The sequence below is a fragment of the Nilaparvata lugens genome, chromosome 3 (genome assembly GCF_014356525.2).
Source record: "Nilaparvata lugens isolate BPH chromosome 3, ASM1435652v1, whole genome shotgun sequence".
Lineage (NCBI taxonomy): Eukaryota > Metazoa > Arthropoda > Insecta > Hemiptera > Delphacidae > Nilaparvata > Nilaparvata lugens.
Genome location: NC_052506.1, coordinates 17,852,334 through 17,877,141, shown reverse-complemented (window position 1 = coordinate 17,877,141; position 24,808 = coordinate 17,852,334). Strand labels below are relative to the sequence as shown.

At 33.6% G+C, this 24,808-nt stretch overlaps 2 protein-coding genes across 3 annotated transcripts in view; one reads left to right on the top strand and one right to left on the bottom strand.

Annotated features, from left to right (window-relative positions):
• Window positions 1-1,839: 1,839 nt before the first annotated feature.
• Window positions 1,840-22,159, top strand: LOC111054413 (dnaJ homolog subfamily C member 7). Of its 2 annotated transcripts, XM_039423141.1 has the most exons (11): window positions 1,857-2,080; window positions 6,487-6,575; window positions 6,927-7,051; window positions 7,796-7,981; window positions 8,882-9,154; window positions 10,249-10,413; window positions 11,111-11,276; window positions 12,005-12,151; window positions 13,006-13,152; window positions 13,707-13,769; window positions 19,816-22,159. In XM_039423141.1, exons 1-11 carry the CDS (start codon window positions 2,010-2,012, stop codon window positions 19,956-19,958), a joined length of 1,575 nt encoding a protein of 524 aa, XP_039279075.1. In that variant the 5' UTR covers window positions 1,857-2,009; the 3' UTR covers window positions 19,959-22,159. The 2 variants fall into 2 exon arrangements, with proteins under 2 accessions (XP_039279076.1, XP_039279075.1); XM_039423142.1 differs by lacking the exon at window positions 13,707-13,769 and having other exon boundaries at window positions 1,840-2,080.
• LOC111049320 (tyrosine-protein kinase transmembrane receptor Ror) overlaps window positions 21,739-24,808 on the bottom strand; it is a 46,023-nt gene continuing 42,953 nt past the window's right edge. The window contains exon 9 of the mRNA XM_039423144.1: window positions 21,739-24,677. Within this exon, the coding sequence (XP_039279078.1) occupies window positions 24,369-24,677 (309 nt within the window). The 3' untranslated portion in view covers window positions 21,739-24,368. The remainder of the gene's footprint in view (window positions 24,678-24,808) is intronic.

Genomic DNA, 24,808 nt, shown 5'->3' with positions numbered 1-24,808 from the left:
TTTTTTATAAAGTCGGTGGGAAAGATAGGACACATAGAAGAAGAGTCTTCTACTTTGTGGATAGGACTACAGTGTACACAGTTTTGCATTTTATAAATAAAGACATGGCAGTCATGGTCGTGATTCAATTCATCCCAGTACAAGGTCTGTAGAAAGTCTGTTTCTATAGACCTAGTCAGAGTAAATTAAATTTAATAATAATTTTTTATTCCTCGAATAATAAAAAGCTGACTTTAAGACATGAAACTAATAACAGTAGCCTAATTAATCAAATGAATCTACATACTGATTCACACTGAAAGGTTGACATTTGTAGTCATATTTTACATTTTTGCATGAGTTGATCATTTATATGTTGGTGAGATCCATGATATAAAGTCAGTATTCGATTAACAATAGTGTTTAACAAAGCAGACATTGCTTTCCTTTTCAAGTTCTGAAAAATGACCTTTTTAAAGTGTGATTAATCATTAAAATGTCAATCTTATTCATAAAATTGCCCCCTGTGGATTGGGAGAGCTTTGAGTCAATCATCGTACTGAAGAATGTGTTGAAAACCAGAATTCACCCACAGTATCCATGCTTGTCGTAGGAGGCGACTAAAATGGATTCTGAGGGCAACTCCAGAAGTTGCCTTGCCTTCAAACCCACGGGATCTGCCCCATCAGGGCAGTTTCGGAGGGGCAAAAAGAAAATCCCAAGAGACCAGAGATGGGTGAAACTCCAGGCACAAATGTAGGTCAAGAGGCTAAGTCGAGGGTCACCAGATGCCCTAGAGGCAATTTGGCTACCCCTCCTTCAGCGCAAGGACCTGCAAAGAAGCCAGAAGTGGAACTCAAGTGGGTCACGAGTTTGTGGGTGGAGAGGCCAATACTCACCACTGCTCAAAGAAGGATGGCCATTCAGGCAAAACATCTTGGAAGAGGTGAGGCTTTTGACCCTGCAGAGTTTCGGAGGGGCTTGAAGAAAAACCCAAGAGACCAGAGATGGGTGAAACTCCAGGCACAAATGTGGGTCAAGGGGCTGAGTCAAGGGTGGCCGGGCGCCCTAGAGGTAGCTTGGCCACCCCTTCCTCAGCTGTAGGACCTTCAAAGAAGGCCAGGAGTGGAACTTATGTAGGTCACGAGGACTAATCAGTCTGAAAGAGACTGCCAGGCATATCACACCGGATTGCAACAAGCAACCGGTGATGAATGGGATGTTAGTATAGGGAAAAACTCCTGGTTCTTGTAAAGAACACAGGTATTGGTTTGCCTAACTAACTTACTATTTAGGAACACAATAAGCTTCGGTTGATGCTTGAGAACTTAAGTTTTTAAAAACCTTCGGATCCTTGAATCCGTCCCTTCAAAACAATAAGCAATAATCATGGAAATTTGATATCATATCAATGAACATAATATTTTTTTGACAAAATATAATAACCAATTTTTATTAACAAAATAAACAATATCAATTCGGATATACTGGAATCAGCTATCTACTATAGAAGGCAATTATTGTGCAGAGAATTGACAAAGCTGTTTCTCTATGACGTGAACGTCATTCATCTTCAAGTACACTTTTCAAATAGATAATAGTCTGTCTACTCACCCTTCAAGGAAGTCTTATTTTTCAAAAGTGGTGCGTTCAAATTAGTTATGCTTAGATGCCGCCTCATATGTATTGCCTCATTGTACATTGAACTCGTAGAACACACAGAATAAAGCAAAAATATTTTATTGATCATAAAAATTAATATTTTATAAAAAATATGATTTTCATCAATACAAACCAATAATAAAGTTTGTTGAAGTCTGTTCAAATTGCATGCTGGTAGTGTAGTGGTAGACCTTTATCAGTGCTATTTTCATGATAATCATCATTCACTCTCTTTAGCATTTCTCCATAATAGCCCTTCACCCATCAGTTTCATCGTAGTTGAAGAATCAAAGTTCGATCACTGGATTTACTTTTAGATAAAATTTAATTACTCAAAATTTGCAGGAATTCACAAACTTTTTATCGTTATGGCTGTACCTATTGAAACAATAGACCTTGAAGTGGAAGAAAACGATGCTGTTATTGAGCATCCTGAAAGGTAATGTTTTACTTCTGCAGTTTTTATTTATTTGATACACTGCAACCTTTATCATAGAAAAATTAGCTAATAAACAAGTAGTTGTTATAAAAATTCAATTTCTAGTTTTATCGTTCTTAGCAAGATGAACATTGGCATGAGAAGAAGTGTGTCACCAAGTACTGTACATCACTTTGAGTCTTAAACTGAAAGGCTTAGCTTAGCCTAGCTAATGTTTCATTTTTGAGAACTTGGCATTTCATAACTTGCTAGTTGTAGAATCAAATTGTTCTCATTCCCTTTGCATTGAAAAACAAAGAGCATGTCTCTTATTTAGTTGTTTGACGTAACAATTGATGATCTATGAATTTATGTTTTTCTATGTAGAACCATTTTAGAGGTAGGCTAAATTGCCAAGTTAGAACGTGACTTTTCTTTTAGTTTCTCAATACTTCGTATATGCATCGTATTTCATGTCTAAAGCGTTCATTCTCCTCATTTTAAATTGTTTGAAATGTTATTTTATTCAATTAACTGGGTTTTACCAATTTGTTTCTTTATTTGAAATTTCCATTTAGCATTCCTAATGTTTTGTAATGAACCATTAAGAAACACTTTATTTTTAATTCTGTAGTATCTATTGATCTGGTGCGCCTATGTTATTTTATCAATAAGTTGACCAATGCTTTATGTTTGATCTTATTTATAGATTTAAAATAAAGCTCTTAGCTGTCTGTTAATTCTTTGGTACAACTCATTGTAAAAGTAATGTAATATGTGAGGAGGTACCTTCAAAGTTTACAAATTACAAATCATTCAAGTTGTCAATATCTGAAGAAGACAAGTATGTTCTCTGGAATTCCGAATTATGGCCGGAGGGTGTATTAATTTGTTTTCCAAAGACAAACATTAAACGTTCGTTTTTTCGGAGGAGTCCAGATCAACAGCTAAACTCTTAGAAGCAAAAAGAAATGTCAAATTTAGTATAGGCTATATTAATGTCCAGTGCCTGGGTACAAAGTTTAATCTTGTTAACTTGTTTGATCTTATGCTATCAGTATATATGCATAAGTGAGCATTGTCTAAAATTCGAGGAAATAAGTTATCATTCTACAACTCTATAGATGATTTGGTATCTGCTAACTCTTTCTGTCGCAGTACATAGTCATGGTGGTGTTGCTATTTACGTCAATAAGGATATGAATTTCAAAAAGTTAAATCTACAAGCTTTTTGAAGAGAGTTCGTGATTGAAATTACTGGCATAGTTCTGATCACCATAGTACTATTTTTTTGGTTGTGTACCGTACTTCAAATGAACTGGAGGAGTTCCTGAGTCGGTTGGATGACTGTCTGGCTTGTATAGCGAATTTTAATGCGGATTTTAATTTTACTTGCGGATTATTGTGGGTGGTAATTTAAATATTCATTTCCATCACAGTCTTCCAGCTCAGTGCATACTTGAAGATTTGCTCCGGAGTTTCAACCTATTTTTGCAATAGATTCCCAACTAGAGGTCTGAAGTGCATCGACAATGTTGCAAATAATTTAAGCAGTGGTGCTTTTGATGTCAGTGTGGTAAACCCCCAGGTTGCAGATCATCTTGTAATTTTTGTAAAACTGCTTGCGGGTACTCAGGTTGAGATGGTCACTGATTGGCATGCTGAAATAAGTTGCTGAAAATCAATCTGGGTGTTGCAAATCATTTCATTCTGATTTTTTAAAATTAGATTGTGCCCATTTTACATGATGACCAGGTGTCTACAGTAACGATTGATAAATTTTTCTCTGAAATTATCAGTGTTTATGATTTTATTTTTCCATTCAAGTCAAGAAGTGGCCGGATGAGTTATGCCTAGACCTGAAAACTAGAAGAAAAAATGTTGGAGATTGGTTCTCACATGAATTGAACATGTTCAAGTTTGCCGTATCTCTTCTGTACCAGAAGAGCTATGAGTTAACTAAGGACAGAATGCAGAGCATCTACACAGCCTCAATGTAATTTTAGTCCTGATGTTATGAACAGTCACTATCTGAACTCCGTGGAGGCCATTCTTCGACAGTTTCCAATGGTGTTTGAGATGTAGAAGCACAACCTGCATGTTATCTGTATGGAGGAAAGTTACGAGGAATGGTGCATTGAAAATAGTGACTGCTTTTAAAAATTCACCTTCTCAGGACATCTATGGATTTACTGTAGCATTCTTGAAATCTGTGGTTGATGAAGGTAGTGGCACCTCATCTTGCCAGTGTCTTTAGTCAATGTCTTAAACTGGGCTACTTTCCGAATTGTTTGAAGTTGGGTAAAACTGTACCTATATACAAAAAGGGAGATGAGAAGGACAAGAATAGCTTCCGACCAATTACTGATACCCCCTTACTCGGAAAAATCTTAGAGGTTGCCATGAAGGATCAGCTAATGATGGACCATCTTGAGAGGAATAGTTTGCTGTCTGATAGACAACATGGCTTAAGAAAATCCAAGTCCACACAAACCGCCCTGCTGGCCCTGATCAATGAAGTCATTTGTGCAGTTGAGAATGGAGATTCTGTGGCAGTGAGACTGTGTGACCTGTCACGTGCTTTTGACTGTGTGTCTCATGAGCTTCTCCTTGGAAATTGTGCTGACACTTTTAAGTCCTATCTTTCTGACAGAAGGCAGATAGTGAATGTTGGGGGTGCATCGTCTGGTGAGCTGTATGAACGGCATGGGGTACCGCAGGGCTCTGTTCTGGGGCAGGTCCTGTTCATCCTGCATATTAATGATTTGAGAGTCGGCGGAAGTGAGTTGTTTGCGGATGACACAACCCTTGTAGGGAGAGGATCCTCGCCTGCAGCTACCACACTTGAGCTGGAGGAGTCCTATGCTGGTGCAGAACGCTGGTTTCAGGAGAACAGGCTATTGCTCAACGTCACAGAATATCATACGCACTCTAAGAAACCATTTCAATCATTCATTAAACGAACCGTGATTCAACATCGATCTAAAGTTAACATGGATTGCTCATGTGGATGTTGTATGTAAAATATTGTCTCTTGTGGTCTACCGGTTGAGAAGATTGAGGTGCTTGCTGATTGAAGAGCATTTGATTATGGCCTACTGATTATGGTCACTGTTCCCACATTATCTGTAGAATATTAGAATAAAATAAATATCAAGATTGAGTATTTAACATAATGCATAACATCTGGTATACTACATAACATCAGTAATCAAGCCGAGAGTCAACGTAAAGATGTTTGGAGACGGCGATGGTGTATGGGTGTTAGACAGATCAGGCAAAGGCTACAAAAGGGGAAAAATCGTTAAAATTAATGGACCATACTCCTACCTAGTTAATGTTGAGGAAACGATCAGAAGATGCCACGCAGATCAACAGCGATATGCAGATTGAACTTAAGAAGAAAGGGGGAAGATGTAGTATACCAGATGTTATGCAAAACACTTGATATTTATTTTATTCTAATATTCTAAATGGCTACTGATTAAGGTCACTGTTCCCACATTATCTATGGTATACTGTTGTGGAGACACTCTTCACACTGTGAGAGTGTTCTTCTGCTACGGAAAAAAGCAGTTCGGATATTATCATCCAGCGGTCATTTGGAGCACTGTAGGCCACTCTACGTCAGACTCTGATTCTTACACTTTACTGAAGACTCGCGGCCCTGCTTGTTGCCCAGGTTGAGCATCCACAATTGGCTATCTTCAGGTCTGCCGAATTTCTATGCATAGGCCACTCTTGCCGAGTCGCTTGCCGCAAGTACGCAATGATTGACGAAAGTGTGGATGGGATATATTTGTGAAATGTGAATGCTCGGCTGCCACTCGCCTTCGCTCGTCTCGTCTCGACAAAAAGCAGAGCGGGGCAAGTGAAGGCCAGATAATCCATACTCTTTGTCATTTGTACTTACTTGATACTTGAATTTCTCCCACTGGTAGCGCATCAGCGCCGTGTTCGGCAGTACGCACTCGGTAATAGTGTGGCACCGGCATTAGGAGAAACCAGCTGGTGATTGAGAGCGAACAGGCTGAAAGAAATTGAGTAAACACATCCAAGAAAAGAGAGAGAAATCTTTCACCTGGGCATAACCGATTCCATCCACCCGTAAAAAATATATATGTACTATTTCATATCGATTATGCATCTCGATAATAGTGTTTTTTAATGACTAAGTCTACTCAGTACATAGGCTCACCTATCCCATAATCTATTCAGTAAGGCCGGCTATGGATTGTTGGAGATTTGAATTTGACAGTCTTCTTGAAAAAATATTCATATTTCATGGCTAGATTTTGAATAAATAAATTCCTATCATAATTCTATTCTAATATCATATGATCATTTCATAGTTTAACGCCAATTCATTTCATTGTACAAAACCCCTATAATCATAATAATTATAGTGTCCTTCCTTCATGTTTCAGGCTGGCAGAGTCCCAAAAGGAATTGGGTAATCAGCATTTCAAAGCCAGGCAATATCCAAAGGCTCTAATATGCTACAGCGAGGCTATTTGTGAGTTATTGTTGAAATTATTCTTGTAAAACATTTTTTCTTTGCTAACTCAACACCAAGATTTTCACTCTTTTAAATATCCTTGAAGATCAATGTCTAACGGTGTAGGTTTTTATTTATTTATCCTACCAATGCCAAATAGAATAAATAGAGCTTATGCTCTTTTATCTGTCACAGTGTGAATCTGCTTGAAATTGATATTGTTTTCATTTGTATTATATTATCTATTAGCGCCTTCGATTTCGATAGGCCAATATTATAACATATTGTACTCTTTTCTTTTAAAATAGTGTTCGCTCGTATTAGAAACTAGTTGTAAAATAGGAATGATTGATATGTATTTTCTTGCAGCTCTTTGTCCTGGCACTGCTACAAACTACGGCAATCGCTCCGCCTGTTACTTGATGATGAATAAATTTCATGAAGCACTTGAAGATGCCAGAAAATCTGTCATGCTTGATCCCAAATATGTGAAGGTAATAAAACAATTTCCATTATTCACTGATTTTATCCAATCCTGAAATTCAACAGCATATTGAACTGTCTGAGATAGTTAAGTAAATGGAACTAGTGACATGCTTTTTAAAAACCTTCATTCGCAAAACAAACCGGCATAGAGACTTCCCAAAATACAGTAATGAGACAATGAATCGTATTTACTTGACCTTATATATTATACTAAGTGCTGTATCAGCTACTAGACAATAACAATGTATATAACTTGAGATGATGGAAACTAAGAACCATAAGAGCTCGTTCTCCTTCTAATACTCCTAGACGTTTGGAAGTTGAGTAAGTTGATGAATGAAGTTTCTAGAGTTTACTTAAAATTTCTATAGTTCACTTAAACAAGGTAATCGAAACTAAGAACCGTAAGAGCTCGTTCTCCTTCTAATACTCTCATACGTTTGGAAGTTGAGTACCTAAGTTGATGAATGAAGTCTCTAGAGTTTACTTAAACTTTCTAGTAAAGTAAATAAACGACTTGATTGAATCAGTGACGTGGAAGAATATATTAGTGTTTGGTATGCTTTTAGAAATTACAATCGATAGTGATGTATCTACAAAATGTCTCTTACATTTCACTCTTACTTAGTGATTTTATCTTTATTATTTATATTTTCAAATAATAATATTGACATAATTATCTATCTTGAATCTTTAATGAAGTTTGTGATGTAGGCTATATCAGTGTAAATGATGAAATCGTCTTTGTGCAGGGATTTTTGAGGATAGCAAAATGCTACACAGCCTTGGGAGATGTGTCTGCTGCTGAAAATGCAATTTCTCAAGCCAAAGAAGTGAGTGTAGACAACTCAATCACTCAACAAGAGGCTCAGTTGAAACAGTTGAAAAATACCTACGAAGAAATTGACAAAGCTGTATTGAAGAAAGATTTTCGAAAGGTGAGCAAGCACATTTTAATAATTCATTGTTATTTTTTTGAATATTGGTACTACTTCATGAATAATCCCAGGTTTGCCAGAGTATTTTTGTATTTATTCAATGATAAACGATATCATGAACAATGAACAGGTTTCATGAGCAATGAACTTCATGAACAATCCCAGGTTTGCGAGAGTAATTTTTTATTTATTCAATGATAAACGATATCACGCTTATGCAATTTCTCCTCATGAAGATGAGTTAATCTTTCAATCTTGAGCTATCCGCTTGATTCAGTTAGACATAACTGTTGCTTAACAAAAATGAAGCTGAAGAAAACTACCAATTTGGATTAAATTACAGTAAATGAATAGCTTAAATGTTCTTGAAAATAGATCACTTCATTTTACCTGCAATAAATTTCACTCTTGTGAGTACCCTAACATGTTTAATAGAATACCATACTCATTAATAAAAAAACAGAGAATCTTTAATATCAAAAACAGAAAGACGAACAATTTTTTCATTCATTCCTTTTTTTTATAAAATTTTTCTAGGAATAGTGATGAATTTACCAGTTCACAATGAGGGTAATTATCTGTCGCTTTAATAGCCAGTTGCGGCACTTTTAACATTCGTTCCTCACCCAAAAAGCTTTTGAAGGTGGAAAATCATGTAGGCTTCAAATTGGTTGACTGGACAAATCCATTCCATATTATCCAAAAGTACTTAGTTTTTGAAAATGTACCGTGATTCACAGCCACAATTAATAAAAATATTATCTATTTTCTTTCGAAGCGACAATGATCGTCTTGAATGAAAAATATTATACATTCAACTTAACAGAGATTATGTGTACCTCGTTTATTAGTCGAGAATGTTGAAACTTAATCTTTCAATGTTGCAACATCTGGTTACAGGCTTTATATTACTATGATCGAGCTTTGGAAATAGCAACTGCGTGCACTAAACTGAAGTGTATGAAAGCAGAATGCCTTGTCCAACTTGGCAGATACCAGGACGCGCTTGATGTCACCACAGAGTCTCTACAAAGCGACCAAAACAATCCGGATGGCATATACGTTCGTGGACTGTGTCTCTACTACCAAGACAATGTTGATAGAGCGTTCACATACTTCCAGCATGTCTTGAAAATCGCTCCAGATCATCGTAAAGCCATGGATGCATACAAGGTAATCATATTTTCAATGCTATATTGAGTGATAATTTATATTACTGTGGACGAATTCGACGTAATTATATTTTCAATATTATATTAAGTGATAATATTATTGTGGTCGAATTTGACTTAATAATATTTTCAATATTATATTAAGTGATAATTCATATGATTTTGGTCGAATTTTAAATTGTAAGAATTCACGTTGCATCCCAATAATAATTATTGAGTATTGGTGATACTTATAATACTATTGTAGTTATCGTTATTGATGGGTTTACCCCAGTTCCATCTTATGAACTCTCATTTGTTCTATGTTTGACTTTGTACAACTCATATGAGTTTATGAATACTAATTTAGTCAATAAAGAAATTAATTGTTTGCTCTAATGTTATTTTTCTCAAAATGTTGATATGACATCTATTTAATGGAGAATAAATGATCATCTATACAACATGAATTGATCTTCTCAAGAACTAGATAGTGATTTTATGAATTGATGGGGATAAGTAGTAATTCTTGTCGCCAAAGACTGCTAGTCAATTGATAGGGCTAGTGAGTAACTGTTTTTATGATTCGCAGATTCAGAACTTCTTGCTTAAAGAATAATTTGAGTATAATTGTCATTTTCTGATAGGACCAAATTTATGTTTTGGATGGAATGAAACTACTGCTCGTATTACTAGTGTTCAACCTGGCTTAAATTAGTAACGTGGCTTAATTAGAGTCTATTTCCTGATTGATCGAAAATGTTTTGGATGGAATGAAACCTCTGCTGGTATTACTAGTGTTCAACCTAGGTTACATTAGTAACTAAGTAGCCATTCAGGGCTATTTTCACTGTCGAGGTGTCGAGAAAATACTGTTAGTTACAGCTGCTCTTAGAGACTGACCTCGAGCTTTCAATCCCAATCTGGAGCCATTTTCACCTACCTATCAGCTGGACTTCCAGGCACAATGGAAATGGTGAATAGGCCTACTAATTTCAAAATGAAAAAGTCAACCAACTATCAATTCCATCAATAGTAGATAGATATGATTCTTACATTGTAATGCTAACAAAGGAATTGTTTTCATGTTCTTACATATGATTTTTTTTGTTTCAGCGCGCAAAACAACTGAAGTTGAAGAAAGAAGAAGGGAATGAAGCTTTCAAAAGTGGGAATCTTACTCAGGCTTACACATTATATTCAGAAGCTCTGGCCATTGATCCACTAAACAAAGTCACAAATGCCAAGCTACATTTCAACAGGGCAACGGTCGCTTCAAAGGTAAATCCAATCTATTCTTTTATTGATTAATTTCTATGGCTTCAATGATGCTTATGAAACCGCTTTATTCTGACTATTCTTCTTGGATTCATGCAACGAATATCATGTTTATTATACATCCAGACTGATTAAAAAAGAGGCCACTTGAAAAAGAATTTTCAAAAAAGTTTGATATCAATGCTGTGGGTGCAACTAAAGCCATGTGAGAGGTATATCCCAAATTCTTCCTAATTTCCGAAATAGGTTCTCTACAATCGCTTGAATCCTCCACGGTTCAGTCCGCGGCCATATTCATCATATATGTTCAATGCTAATCTACGTTACTAGAAAATATGGTCGCGTTTATAATACTGTGTTACATTCCAGGTTTAAACGAACAGCTGGTCAATCTCAGTTTGAACGTAGGTGGAGCAAAGCGGTTGCCAGTTGTTGTATCAGACAATACGAACAAAAATAATGAAAAGAGATCGTCTTTCAGGATGTTGCTAAACAAATCTAAAAAGAATCCTTAAACATGAGTTTTGATCCAGAAATAAGTCTTATCAACATGCTCACAATCAGAATAACTCTTCAATATTTCTAAGTTGATTCTAAATCGATTTAGATTTACTTTAAAGATTTTGAATCTTGAAAGTAAACTTTTGAATTGATGTTACTGGAATGATATTTCTAATAATTTATGTCTACTTTTTGATAGTTGGGGCGCCTGAATGAAGCTGTATCTGAATGCACGTCCGCCCTTGCACTCGATGAAAACTACCTGAAAGCTTTACTGAGGAGAGCAAAATGCTACATGGATCTTGCTCAATATGAAGACGCTGTTAACGACTACGAAAAGGCTTACCAGATGGACAAGAGTATTGGTAAGCTATGTTCTTGTACTACCATCCAGTGTTCTGGATAAACATGTTATATAGATTTTATTTTAAAATTTCATATAGAAGTTTTTTGTTACAGATTCGACTGTGTTTAATCATGAAATGAGAATAGACAAACATAGTATCTATTCAACCTTGAAATACATTTTATTTGTGTAGTATGGCTGGTCCAATATTATTAACTTTCCCTTTTATAATAAACTCGCAATGGAAATCATTATCAGGCTTTATTTATTCATCCACTCATTTATTGGATGAAGCAAGCAAATGAAATATTTAGAATATGATAAAATACCAAATCTTCTGTTATTTCTTAATTTAGTCATATAAATAGTAAAAATATATAAGTCTTGTCAAATTTGTATTCACACCATACAATTATTTTTGAAAATATTGCAAATCTAAATAAATGTAATAATTTCAATTTCGGATAGGTTGATAAGATACTCGTAAAAGACAGATGGCAAATATAAAATTCACAGAATGAAGGACAAAAACATAGCTTTTGATCAAAAAATGATCACGTTTACTTGAGTAACTACAGCACGGTTTTTTAGGATCACAGTTTTCCTTCATTCTAATTTTAAAAAGTGGATCTATCGCTGAGGAGAATGCTTTTCTTCACTTGAATTGTTGTCACTTGAATACTAGAGAAGTATTTGGCTATCTCTATTCTATAATTCCTCAATACATAATATTGTCTGTGCTTTCAGATAACAAAAGACTATTGATGGATGCCAAGCTGGAACTTCGGAAGTCCTTGCGAAAAGATTATTACAAAATTCTTGGTGTTGAAAAGACGGCCTCCACAGATGACATTAAGAAGGCTTACAGAAAACGTGCTCTAGTTCATCATCCAGGTTAGTTTATTAGAATTAGTTAGCGGCTGTTGTAATTTACACTTGATATCATTTTAATGTTTCAATCTGAAGCTCAACAAGTAAGTGGTCCCGAAGTCCCTTAATCTCTCTCTGTATCTAACAATGCTGCATCATAATTTTTTAAGAGACCTTTCGTTCTCCATTCAAAGTATGATGTGAATGGACCTAAAACGACCAAAACTCGAGATGGAAAATTCGCTTGCAAAGTTATTCTTACCAATAATGTATGAAAAACTTAATTATTTCATGAGACTAATGAGAAAAGGAATTTTGATGATTTATTGGAGGCAAAACTTGGAACAATCTTTTGCCAGATTTAGGCTACAGGAAATGAATTTTTTGAATCGATATTGTAACTATGGTGAATGGTGATGATAAATGATAAGATGACGAACATAATTATAATGAATGATTTCTTTTGTTATTGAAATTTCTACGAGCTTCAGTCACTAGAAGATATGTAGTATTATTTTTTATTACTGTTATGTGTAATCTTTGATTGTGAAACTTCTCACATAATCATATCAATTTGAAAAGTTTTCTAATCCATATCTTCTTCTCTTATCTATTTACTCTCTATTGAAGATTTTCTCTATGAATTGACCAGTATATCTTTATATCTTAATCAATACTTAATTTGAAATAAAATTCATACTATTTTGTGTGATGCGCTCTTGCAATTCACTCCTTATTGCAAATTCAAATATCAGATAATATTAGATTTTGATTTGTGCTAGTGATGTTCTACTGGACAAAAGCTTTGTACAGTACTCTTTTATGTTATTCAAATTACATATTGAATCCATAAATTATAAAATCTGAATTTTATTTAGATCGCCATGCGAATGCTTCGGAAGGTGAGAAGAAAGAACAAGAGAAAAAATTCAAAGAGGTTGGAGAAGCATATGGAATTTTGTCAGATCCCAAGAAGCGCGTTCGATATGACAACGGACAAGACTTGGAGGACAATGACATGGGCTGTGAGTATCATTTCAATCACTTCTCCGTTTTCTATCAAAACTTTGACATTTTTCATTCAAAACTTACATCTATCGATTTATTATTTCTCATCATTTCAATTGTGTTATTTTTAGTTGAGCTTTTGATTTTAGTACTTATCATTTGCAAAATGTAGTTTCCGATGTGATACATTGATTTTTACCTGAAAATAATGTAACTTTCAATTTGCTCTAATAGAATCTGATATATCTGAACGTTGATTCGTTCATCCCGATTTTTGGCATTGTCCAGAACTTGTAGCCAGAAAACACGCACTTTCTGAATGAGACAACCACGTTTCATAACCATGTTGATCATAATATATTATTGGTTCTATTGAGTGGGAAAATTGATGAATCAATTATGCTCTGTTTGCCATACAGCCTGTTGTGAGCTTGTACCTAGTATTGGCATGTACTTTTTTGGTGGATTTCTATTCCATTAACATCAATAATTGGCTATACCATTCATCACCTGTATTTTTCAAGTGTTCTCTAGCAGACCAATAACTTGGACATATTTTATTATTTATCAGTGGCAAAGAAAAGAGCTCGCTATGACGAGTGTTGGAAGGCCCAGTGGTGCAGAAATATGGGTGGTAAGCTTTTCCTTTTACTAGGTCAAAATAATTTGTAACTAGAACAATAATTGTTGAATCCTTGTCACTCACAAATATCTACGTTTCTGATATCTTTTTTCAAATTAAATTGAACAACATTATACAAATTTGGTTGAATGCAGTTGTTGCTTCAACTCTATCAACTCTGACACTTATTCAATATTAGTGGTACAGCATAATTATTATGCTATCCAAGTCGAGCGCCCCTCCCTCGGAAAATTTAATTTTGGTTCTTATCCATACACGATTCTTGAGAACGAACTTGGCCTAGTTTGTAGCAAGAAATATTATAATAATATGGGTTGATGTTATTCGTTGCTAAGCAACTAAACCTAACTTGGTTGAGTTTATTCTTGAGAATCATCTATAAAATCGAGGGCTTAGTGTTGAGTGTAGTTAATGAGCGTAACTATAAAATGACAATCTCTCAGTAGAGCCTAAAAACTGATTTGATGACTAATTTTTCATTGTTTCTGCAAATTTTATTATTTTTATGACTAAAACATTTATACAGTATTCAAATATGGTTCTTTATTGTTATATCATCATACAAAGAATAATAAAAATTACATCTAAAACATGTAAATTGAAAAAAAAACTTCTTTTGTGACTAATATATTTAATGAATGGCTTTGTTAGAAAGTAATAAGAAAAGAAAAAGAGACTATGATGATGATGATGATGATGGTGAAGAAGAGGAAGAGAAAGAAGAAGATGAAGATGAAGAAGTATAAACAGAAGTAGAAGAAGCATAACTGGAGTTAAGTTGAATGATGACATAAATTCCATCTTAATCTTAATCTAGAGTGATAAAACTATTATAGAAAATTACTAATTAGTAATTGCTTAAAATTAGTAATTCACTATTGGAATACTCTATTAGAGTCACAAAAGAAGAAGTCACTCTACTTACGCTGGAAATGCCATCATAACAATGCTAGAGTCAACAAATCAACTAAGTTACCACATTAGCCTACTAATAGTCCAGGCAATGAATGCTCAAAAAAGGGTGTAGAGGAAAATGTTTGCAAGACAATTTTTGACCCCGCAGTTCTGTTGAGGGTAGTAAGGAGGTAAACATATCAAAAGTCCCCACCCCTACCCCCTGTGCTAAGGAAAATTATGTATCTTATGGACATAACTGTTATATACAAAATTAAAGCTTATATAATTTCCTACAAAATTCATCTCACAACTTTCTCTATAAATCATCTCTAGTTTTCGAGATATCCGCTCCTGAAGGTGTGACATTTTATGAAAAAACACGTTTGCCTCCAATTTTTTCAAGTTTTTGCTCTTATAACTTTTTAGAAATCGATGGGAAAATCCATGCTGATTATGAGCTTATAGAGCATTGAATTCTCTTCAATTTGATGTGTAATTTCACACTTTTACGAATTTTCCTACAACTTTTGCAGCAGCTTTAGTGTTGAGTGTGAAACCTCCATTTTTGCAATAATAGAACAATTGACAAAGGAATTTGGAGGGAATTTTTGGAAAGAAAAAGGAACGAATAGGGCGTTGAGATAAGATCATTTGTCACTAAATAGAGCACAAAAATTACATAAAGACGTTGAAAAACAAAACAAAATTCACAACTTTTGTAGTTACGCTCCGCTTACCCTATGCCCTCGATAATACGACCCTTAAGCTACTTTATCCTTAAATTCATTATTAGAGTCACATAATTCAATTAGTAAAAGTGACATTCCACCCGCTATTCGATGTAGCTTCTGGTTACTTGAGCACTTTACTGATTCACTGATGGTGTTGAAGATGAAGCTTCTTCTTTGAAACCTCCTCATCAATGATACCAATTATTTATTCAGATGTTGATGTCGAGCGCATGATATTGGTTCATTTCATCATTATTTTGCTCATAATTTCTCATATCCTTGAAAATAAACAAAATTCACTTTTGCATTTTTAATTTAAAATTGTAATAATCCAATATTAATTTTAGTTTCAAATTATTATAATAATATTTTGAATCATTATCATTTTTCGTCATGACATAAGCATCTTGCATGATCATAAAAGCACTTGATCTTCCAAACCCGCTTTTTAACCCTTTGTCAGCTTGGTGATAGGTGCAGAAAAGCATGCCCTGTTTCGCTCTACCTAATACTGTATAATCAAACAAAATGTAGTTTTCCAAGCCATGCTAACCGAAGAATCTTGATTTTATCCAAATCACTGTCCTCTTTGAAAATATTGAGCTTTCAATTCCAAATCAAATAGTGTTTGTTTCATTATTAATTGCCGAAATTAGAATAGAAATCTAATAGGCTAAATGTATTATTTTTATCATCTTTATATCTTAGTTGCTCATAACTCTATTATTTCTAATGATATTTATTTATTATTTCCATGTCATTTTACCACGTTTATACTAACGCTAAACGTGGTAAAATGACATGAGCTACCTATTAATTAGAATTTTCTATTAATCATAACTTGAGCTAAAATTCAGTCTGCAATGTTGAACTAACCTACCTGTAGATGGGAGATTTATTAGAAATTGACGTTGACCAACTGCTGGAATATTATAATAATAATTAATTAGAATTCCCAATGAAAGCTAAATAAATAGAATCAAGAACTTCGTCCACTGTAAATATTGACCGAAGAACTAAACAGCAGAAGGAAATTCGTTGAATGTAACATACAAAAACTGCACAGACCGGGAATCGAACCCAGAATCTCTCAGCTGCTAGCCGAGCAGCAAAGGGAAAAACATTGAACTAGTTACCAACATTTCATTTTTCAGTCAACTTAAAACGAACTTTGAGCCCATTTTTGTGGAAAAATATAGTTTATATTGTTGGAATTTTTGCATGATTTTCACAAAACAACTAATTCAGGTTGGAGTTATGCTATATTTAGTTTTTATTTCTGTGTCGATAAAATGCTGATGGTTTTATTCATTCTCTCACCTTGCAACTGGTCAATTTATTCATAGTTTGGCTCTGAACATTGTCACGAAAGCCATTCACTGCCAGGGTGAATAAATAATTAACTGACCGCACTCAATTTCTAAGTATACCGTATATTGGCGTTAATTTCCTTATTGGAAAATTCTCAATCAAGGTTTGAAACCTTTTTTCAAATATCATGAAATTGAAGCATGTTGAGTTGTATGCTATGCATGCTCATATTATCATGAAATACTCTTGCAAGTTGAATTCATTGATGTACGAACTCGGATCAATACTTTTCTCCACTAGCTTATGAAATAAAACAGTGGATAAGTGGCCCTTCTTAACCAATAGATCATCAACTGATCTGAACAGAATCTAATCTAATTAAAAATATCAATTATCAATGCAAGTTAACTAACAAGGAAATATGATTTATTATTATCATAGAGTATTTTTCAGGGTAATTACGATCATAATAATAATAATTCAATTTTTGATGACTTCACTAAAATATTTTTTAATTTAGCGATTTGAAAATACAAAATAATTTAGTTCTAATGATTAAATATATAATTTTAGTTCTGAATAAATAAATTCTAATGATTATTTTACCATGGGGTCATGTTTTGACATATTTTCTCATGTTTCTCATTCTTCTCGATTCTCGTTTTAGCTCTCTGCTCGTTTGGTCTGACCTCAGCCGTCAAGAAATTATTTAAAGCATTTTATTTGAGAAATTACCAACCTTATTTGAGAATAATAAATTGAGATAAATAAAATGTAAATAATGATAGAGATAAAATGTAAATAATAATTGAGATAAAATGTAAATAATTTGATATTCAAATATTCAACATTTGCTTGTTTATCTGAGTATTGAAGAGTATAAAATGTATTTTGAAAAGTGAAAGTGACATAACCAACATTCTGATTTGGACAGTATAGTATAAATTGGAAATGGGACAGTTTTGGGCATGAGCCTGTTGTCTGTTGTGCCTTTCCTCATGTTAAGTATTTGTACACAATGTGATCAATAAATAAATAATTAACATAATATTTAATATCGATTATTAAAATTCATTATGAAATCTTTGAAAAATATAATTTCTTGCTTGATAAAATATAATTTATTATTTTAAACGAGAATGAACAGTTAATATTTCATCAATAAATCAGTATTGGTTACCCTCCTTAGAAGGCATTGACATAGAATCGGCAACGTTGTTCTCCTATCTTTCTTCACTGCCATTTTAAAGTGGACCTCACTTGAGTTCAGATTTATCATTTCTGTCATGGCCGCTCCAGTTTATGCAAATTTAACTGAAGAGCAACGTTGAGTGCTCAGTTTCTTGGAGTCGTAAGGTGTTTCAAGGACCGAAATTCATTCGTAGACACTTAATTGTAACAAAACATCAACGGCCATAATTAACAGCATGACAGTGATATGAAATGTGCACAGGTGTAAACAGAAATAAAGAAAGCATGCAATTCAACATCACTGTCAATATGGATAAATATTTTTGGTACCTGTATTGCGGATAATAATGGCTTAATCACGATTTCAAGGAGCTTATTACACAGTCATGTAATATGTAATATGATAGATCTTTGATCGATTTTTATCAAGCTCTGTTACTAGATAACAATCACCTATTTCGATTGGTTCTAAACCGTCATAAATAGATCTTATGCTATAGGAAAACTGGTACAAAATCCATACTTATTGCTTATAATTTTTGTTGTTTCTACAGTAAATTTTATAGTCATGACTTGAACTATTTCTTAACCTAATAACCAATAAATAACGAACTAAACACTAACACAACCACAAATAAAAATTATAACCGCGAATTAATTACCTCAACGAATGTTATTCGTAATTGTCAAATCTGAAAATTGCTAGTATTTCAAATACTCGTTAATTGTGTTTATTATATAAAATTTCAAATAATATTGCCATAGTTGTAAAATCGCTTCCCGGTGGTTCAGAACCCACCTAAAACTGTAGGTCCATTCATCTCTCATTATCATCCGCCTCATTACCCACGCTCAAGCCTAGAACTCATGTGGGCATCACCCTCAGAAAAAAATTGCCATTTAAAAGCCAAAATCTAACCTCGCTAACCTTTTCTTTTACCATTAAAACCTAACTGAACAGAAACTTTGAGGTTATGTTCATACACTAGACCTTAGACCAGTTATAGAATAGACACGGCCCATTGTAGATTCATACTGAAAGTCGATGAAGCCAACCTCTACTGCCAAATCCACCCATCTTGACGTCACAGCAGTTACGTCACGCATCGTATGGAAATTATAGAAAACTTTTTTTGAGTTTGTTGTGTAAGTGTTTGTGGTGTTTAACTTACATTGTTGTTAAACAATGCATTGTTGTTAACATAGCAGATTGTTATTTATTTATGAAAATGGTAATCTCCTGCGCAGCATATAATTGCACTGAAATTTTTAGGAAAAAAGTGGAATATCTTTTCATGCGTAAGTTGAAATTTATACACATAAATATTGTAAGTTGTAACTGTAATATTATCCTTGGTTATGATGTAAGTGAACTCATTGCAGCATGACAATAAATTAGTTTTGTAGGCTACCGTACCTTGTTATTTTCAAAACACATTATAACTTTGAAGCCGATATCACATAACACATTATAACTTAACCGATATCGTTTTTGCCCGTAGCTAGAAATAACCTAAAAACACCATGAATCTGAAATAGACACAATCTGAAAGTTTTCCATACGATGCGTGACGTCACTGTTGTGACGTCAAGATTGGTGGATTTGGTAGTAGATGTTGGCTTCAGAGGCTAGACTTCCCAGCGTGTCTATTCTATAACTGGTATAAGCACTAGACAAACTGAGGCACTCCCACTTCAACTTTGATCATACATTGACCAATTGATCGAAAAAAGACCTTTGACTGGATAATGACTATAAACAATCAGATGTGATTCTAGATAGCGACTACATAATAGGGCTGTGTAATGAGGGTAAGTTGCGAGGAATGAATCTAGTTTTCGCTTGCTTGAATTGATGTGGTTGTTTGTGTGTGATTGATGTTTGTTTTTTGTTGGTTTGTTTGCAGCGCGCATCGATCCGAACACAGTATTCCAGGCATTCTTCGCCGACCTCGGCAATCAGGGCGGCGCGTCGTCCTTCCACTTTGGAGGCGGCGGTGGGGGTGGTGCCGGTGCTTTTCCGGGAGTCTTCTCCTTCCAATTCCAGTAAACCTGCATTCATGTCGGTGTCGAGATTCCAAATTTTCGAACTTGCATTATTGTTTGAAATATCTCTCATCCTCACCTTTTGAAGACTGGCGACAACTATTCCAACACCTCCACAGCTGTCTCTGTTCAAGACATAGATAAGCACATAAATTACAATTCACTTCAACTCTACGAAATGTTTAATGGTGTTGATTAACGTTAGATTATTATTTCGTACTTGTAAACTATTGTTGATTGGTTATAACTCTCCCCATTTGTTTTGTGTGTGAATAATGAACTCACTGTTCTAAACCAGTTCTCATTAAGCTTTAAAATCATAATTTACTCCTTATGAGTTACTTGAATTTATCAAAATTATAGTCAGAACCATTACGTTTAAATAATCTCATCTCTCCTTCCCTTTCAAATGCTAATTTCACCTATTTTATTTTTTTTCAATTGAAATTCAAATACTTCTCTATTGTCATGTGTTGTTATACGCCAGAAACGGAAATTTTTATTTTGACTGTTTTTTATTTTTATCATTCAATATATCTTAACATTCTAGATCCTGTGATAACTTGTTCTTAGGGATTGTTTGAGAAGAGATTCCTCGAATCCTGATGGTGTTATTTTATGCTCTGTAACTAGATTTTCAAATCAGTAGCATTGAATCACTGCTGATTGAACTTTGGGAATACTGTACTTCAGTTTGATTCTAGAATATATTGTGAACTTATCACCACAAACATCACTCATTTTGAGGGAAATATCCAGTGAATTTGATTATTAGTTTATCGAAACTTATGATTGTATTTTTCTTGAAAACTTTATTGATTTTGAGTGTGAATGAATAATTGATTATAGGATCAATCGAAATGCTGAATATCAGAAATCATATTAGTCGTTTATCATGAACATGGATTATGATGTCCGTATTTTCTTATTCTATAAGATTAATGAACCCTATTAAAATAGCATGTTTTGCACATAATTATACTTCTAGTCTATTCAATATAACTTCGAACTAAACATGCTGTTATATCTTATTGAATAATGGGATTATTTGGTCTGAGAATAAATAAATATAGAAGTAAGAATGAGCTATCTTATTTCAATTAACTATTCCAATAAGTCAAATTGAAGAAAGTGAGTTATTTGTCAAGTAAATAATGTCATGTTGAGTCAATTCTTAAAACTGCTGCAAAAGCGATCACAGTCATAAGAGGTAAAACCTCTTTGAAAATAATTTATTAGCTCATGTGATACAAAGCCTACCAATAAGATTATTTCTGTTTCTCTCGTGGATGTAAATTTAAATCTTTTATATTTTCATCAACTCAGGAGTACTCTGAGCTTTCCAAACTTTTGAAAAATGCATCGATATAATGCAAATTTTCTTATTATTTTATGAAAACTTGAAACGTATTAGTTTACTTAGAGGCTTTCTAACGCTAAACATCTCTGTTATGTTGTCAGTTCCTAGTCAATGACAAAAACCGTTAAGAATGAGCTACCAGCTCCGACCTGCAACTTTTATTGTAAAAATTTATATTGTGAACCTTAATTCGTGTTCATTTTCTACAATGGTTAGAAATCGGTATTCATAAAATATTAACTCTGAATTTTCATTACAAATATTAATTTTCCACAATGTTCAGAAATCGGAATTCCTAAAATATTTCTGAGAACTGATATTTCCTAAAATATCAACTCTGAATTTTCGTTCAAATATTGTTCATGTAAAGGAAGCTGCTCATTACATCAATATTGACTCTCAGTACTGCACCTTCCAATATTTGTTCATATTGCAGATTTATTGAATATTCTATCTTGAAGTTGTAGTCTGTATAAGAATCCGAGTAGGATTGTGTATTCTATCTTGAAATATCCTTATTATGATTTGATGAGACTTCAATTGAAATAAGTTTAGTAGTTTTTATCCATGTAACATGTTAGATGAGGTTTTCAACATATATTAACTCTATGGAATAATCTCCTCGCTTCAATTTTTAGAGGGCTCCTTGTGATTATAATGAGTAAAATACTGAAGTAGTTGAACTTATTGTTACATATTTGTTCTTGTATTTGAAAGACACTAGAATGACTTATTTAGTATTTAGATTAGTCTTGGTATAGGTTGTACAAATTTCATAATTTTTGTTTTTCATCCTTCAGTAGCCTATGTTCTAGTGATTCGAATAAAAATTTTTTATGTTGTAATTCGAATAATTATTGCAGCATGCCTATTGTCCCAACCAATAGTGTACACTTTTAATGTGGAGGAAACCTTCGAACCTTTTTACAGGTCGAGTTCGTTGGACAAAGAAATTGACACACTCCTTCGTCCTTTTTCAGGATATACCTAACAAATAACATTGAAAGTGTAAAAGAAAATAAAATGTTGTGATTTATCACTTAGCCAGCTTTCTGAATTCTGGTTATTTTATCTTCCCTCAGTAGTTTTATAAATTATTACACAGTATAAGGTGCCTTATCGTATTTTATATTCGATACTATCCACATTGTAGGCCTACTTCGATTGTTCATGAACCAAGAAAAATACATTTTAATTATTAATTTCTTTTTATTTCCACTGTAGTGGTTTCTCAAATGTTCAAAAGAGGGCCAGTGCCGACAAAATTTTCTGAATAACTAACAATTATTTTACACGTAGGTATAAATTATCACTCACATTCTAACAATAAAAAACGTATTTAGAATCCTTTAATTAATAAGTTATAATATTGAAAAATCAAGAGATTAAAGGTTTGTACATTTATTCTAACCATTCCACTTCGTTAATTATATGTGATACCATTTACATTGTAGGCTACATAGATTGTTCATGAATCAAGAAAAACATTTTAATTATTAATTAATTTTATTTCCACTGTATTGGGTCTCAAATTTTCAAAAGAGGGCCAATGCCGACAAAATTTTCTGAATAACTAACAATTTATCTTATACGAATAAATTATCAATCACATTCTAACAATAAAAGACTTATTTATAATCCCTTAATATTTAATGACATATGTTGAACATTTATTGAAAAAACAATATATATCAAAGGTTTGTAAATTTATTCTAACATGCAGTCAATTAAACATCATGATGAAACCATCTTTGGGAATACGTATTCCTCTATCTCTAGAAAATAAATACCCACTATAATTGAAAAAGGAGTTTCAAAGTTACTGTTTAAATATAATTTGTTGGTGAATATTCAATGTGTTTACCTTGTGCTGCACTGCCGTGATTCAGTTCACGAATAAACAAACTGCATTTGTTTATTCGAACTTCCGCATTTTTCATGTGACAGCCGTGCTCTTTTGTTTCTTTGGTTGTATGATAAACACATTGAACATCTATTGGAAAATAACTTTAAACTTCCTTTTCCCATAAAAAAATATAGTATATCACGAATTTGTACTTTTCCAATAATTATTACAAATAATTTCCAAAAACGGGTCCATCATTATGATTAACTGAAAAATCAAAGCTATCAATAAAATCAAGAATATTGTAAAGACTTAACTAGAACATTCACATTCATTAGTGTCTTTTTTACATATATTATAGGCTACCAGAATAGATAGCAAATTTAAAAATGAGATCAATACCTAGCATTATCCATTCTTCATTTTTAAAATAAAAGTTGATGGTGGGGTGACAGTGACACCAATAAATAATCTCTAATTTCCATGACAAGAATGAATCAAAAAATACAAAATAACTATCAGTAGATCAAGTTAAGAGTTTTTCATAGAAAACTTATAAAGTGTAATAAAACTACAATGAAAAAATAAGCTATTATAGTATGAAAATTTTAGTTTTACGAGTTCAACATTTTTTATTCTAGTTCTTGTTCAAAAGTGACCAACTGTATACGATTCGGTTTGCTGAATACGTTTTTTTTTATGGATCTCAAGTAGCCTGTTTAGGGTAGGCCTATTATATTTTTGCTACGCTATGGTTTCCAATACTATGAATTTTCCCCCGTAAGCAGAGTGGCTATTATAGTCTACCACTTCAACCTGTGGATATATATTATTAACATATAAGAAAACTCTTCTTTGGTTCATTGTGGATACTTTGCCATTAGGGGACCCAATCCTGAGTACCGTACTCCTCCTCATTAAATTTGTAAATAAACACTATTATTGAACACGTATTGCATCTTTCCAACAAAAAATCGTCAAATAATAATCTTGAATGTAGAGAAAATATTATTTGATTTGGTCAATAACCAAAGTTCTCTTATTGTAACTAGTTAGCTATCCGCTTACCATGTAATTAGTATTATGTGGACCTGTGTTTAGTACAATAAGGCTATCTTTGGGAATAATCTACATGAAATTCACTTCATTGTGAAATCCAAAACTACATCTTTTGGGGAGATTTATACATATTATTGACTAGTCATTATTCAGTCATCAGGTAAAGGTAGCAGATATTCCCTGGGTGCTGCTGGTTGAGGTTTGAGATAGTTGTCAGGGTCTAGATTAGTGTCGCTTGCTTGAGGCAGAGGCAGGCCGACTGGAAATGCAGGCGGTCTTGGCAGGTTCTCCTGACTGACTGGATGAACTTGCACTTTGGTCAGCTGCTCATGAACTTCGCAAATCTGAGGCCGAGCCCTGGGATCCGTACTCCAGCACGCTCTCATAATATTCGAAACGTGCAACGGACAATCTTCTGGTGGAACCAATTTTGTACCTTGTTTGACCAGCTCTACCACCTGCAAAATAATTTAAAACACTAAAATTACTACAAATTTGGAACCTAGGGCGATTCCTCCATGTAGGAAGTGAGGAAGTTCCTACACTTTGATACAGAATAATAATAATAATAATGTCTTCATAGTGTATC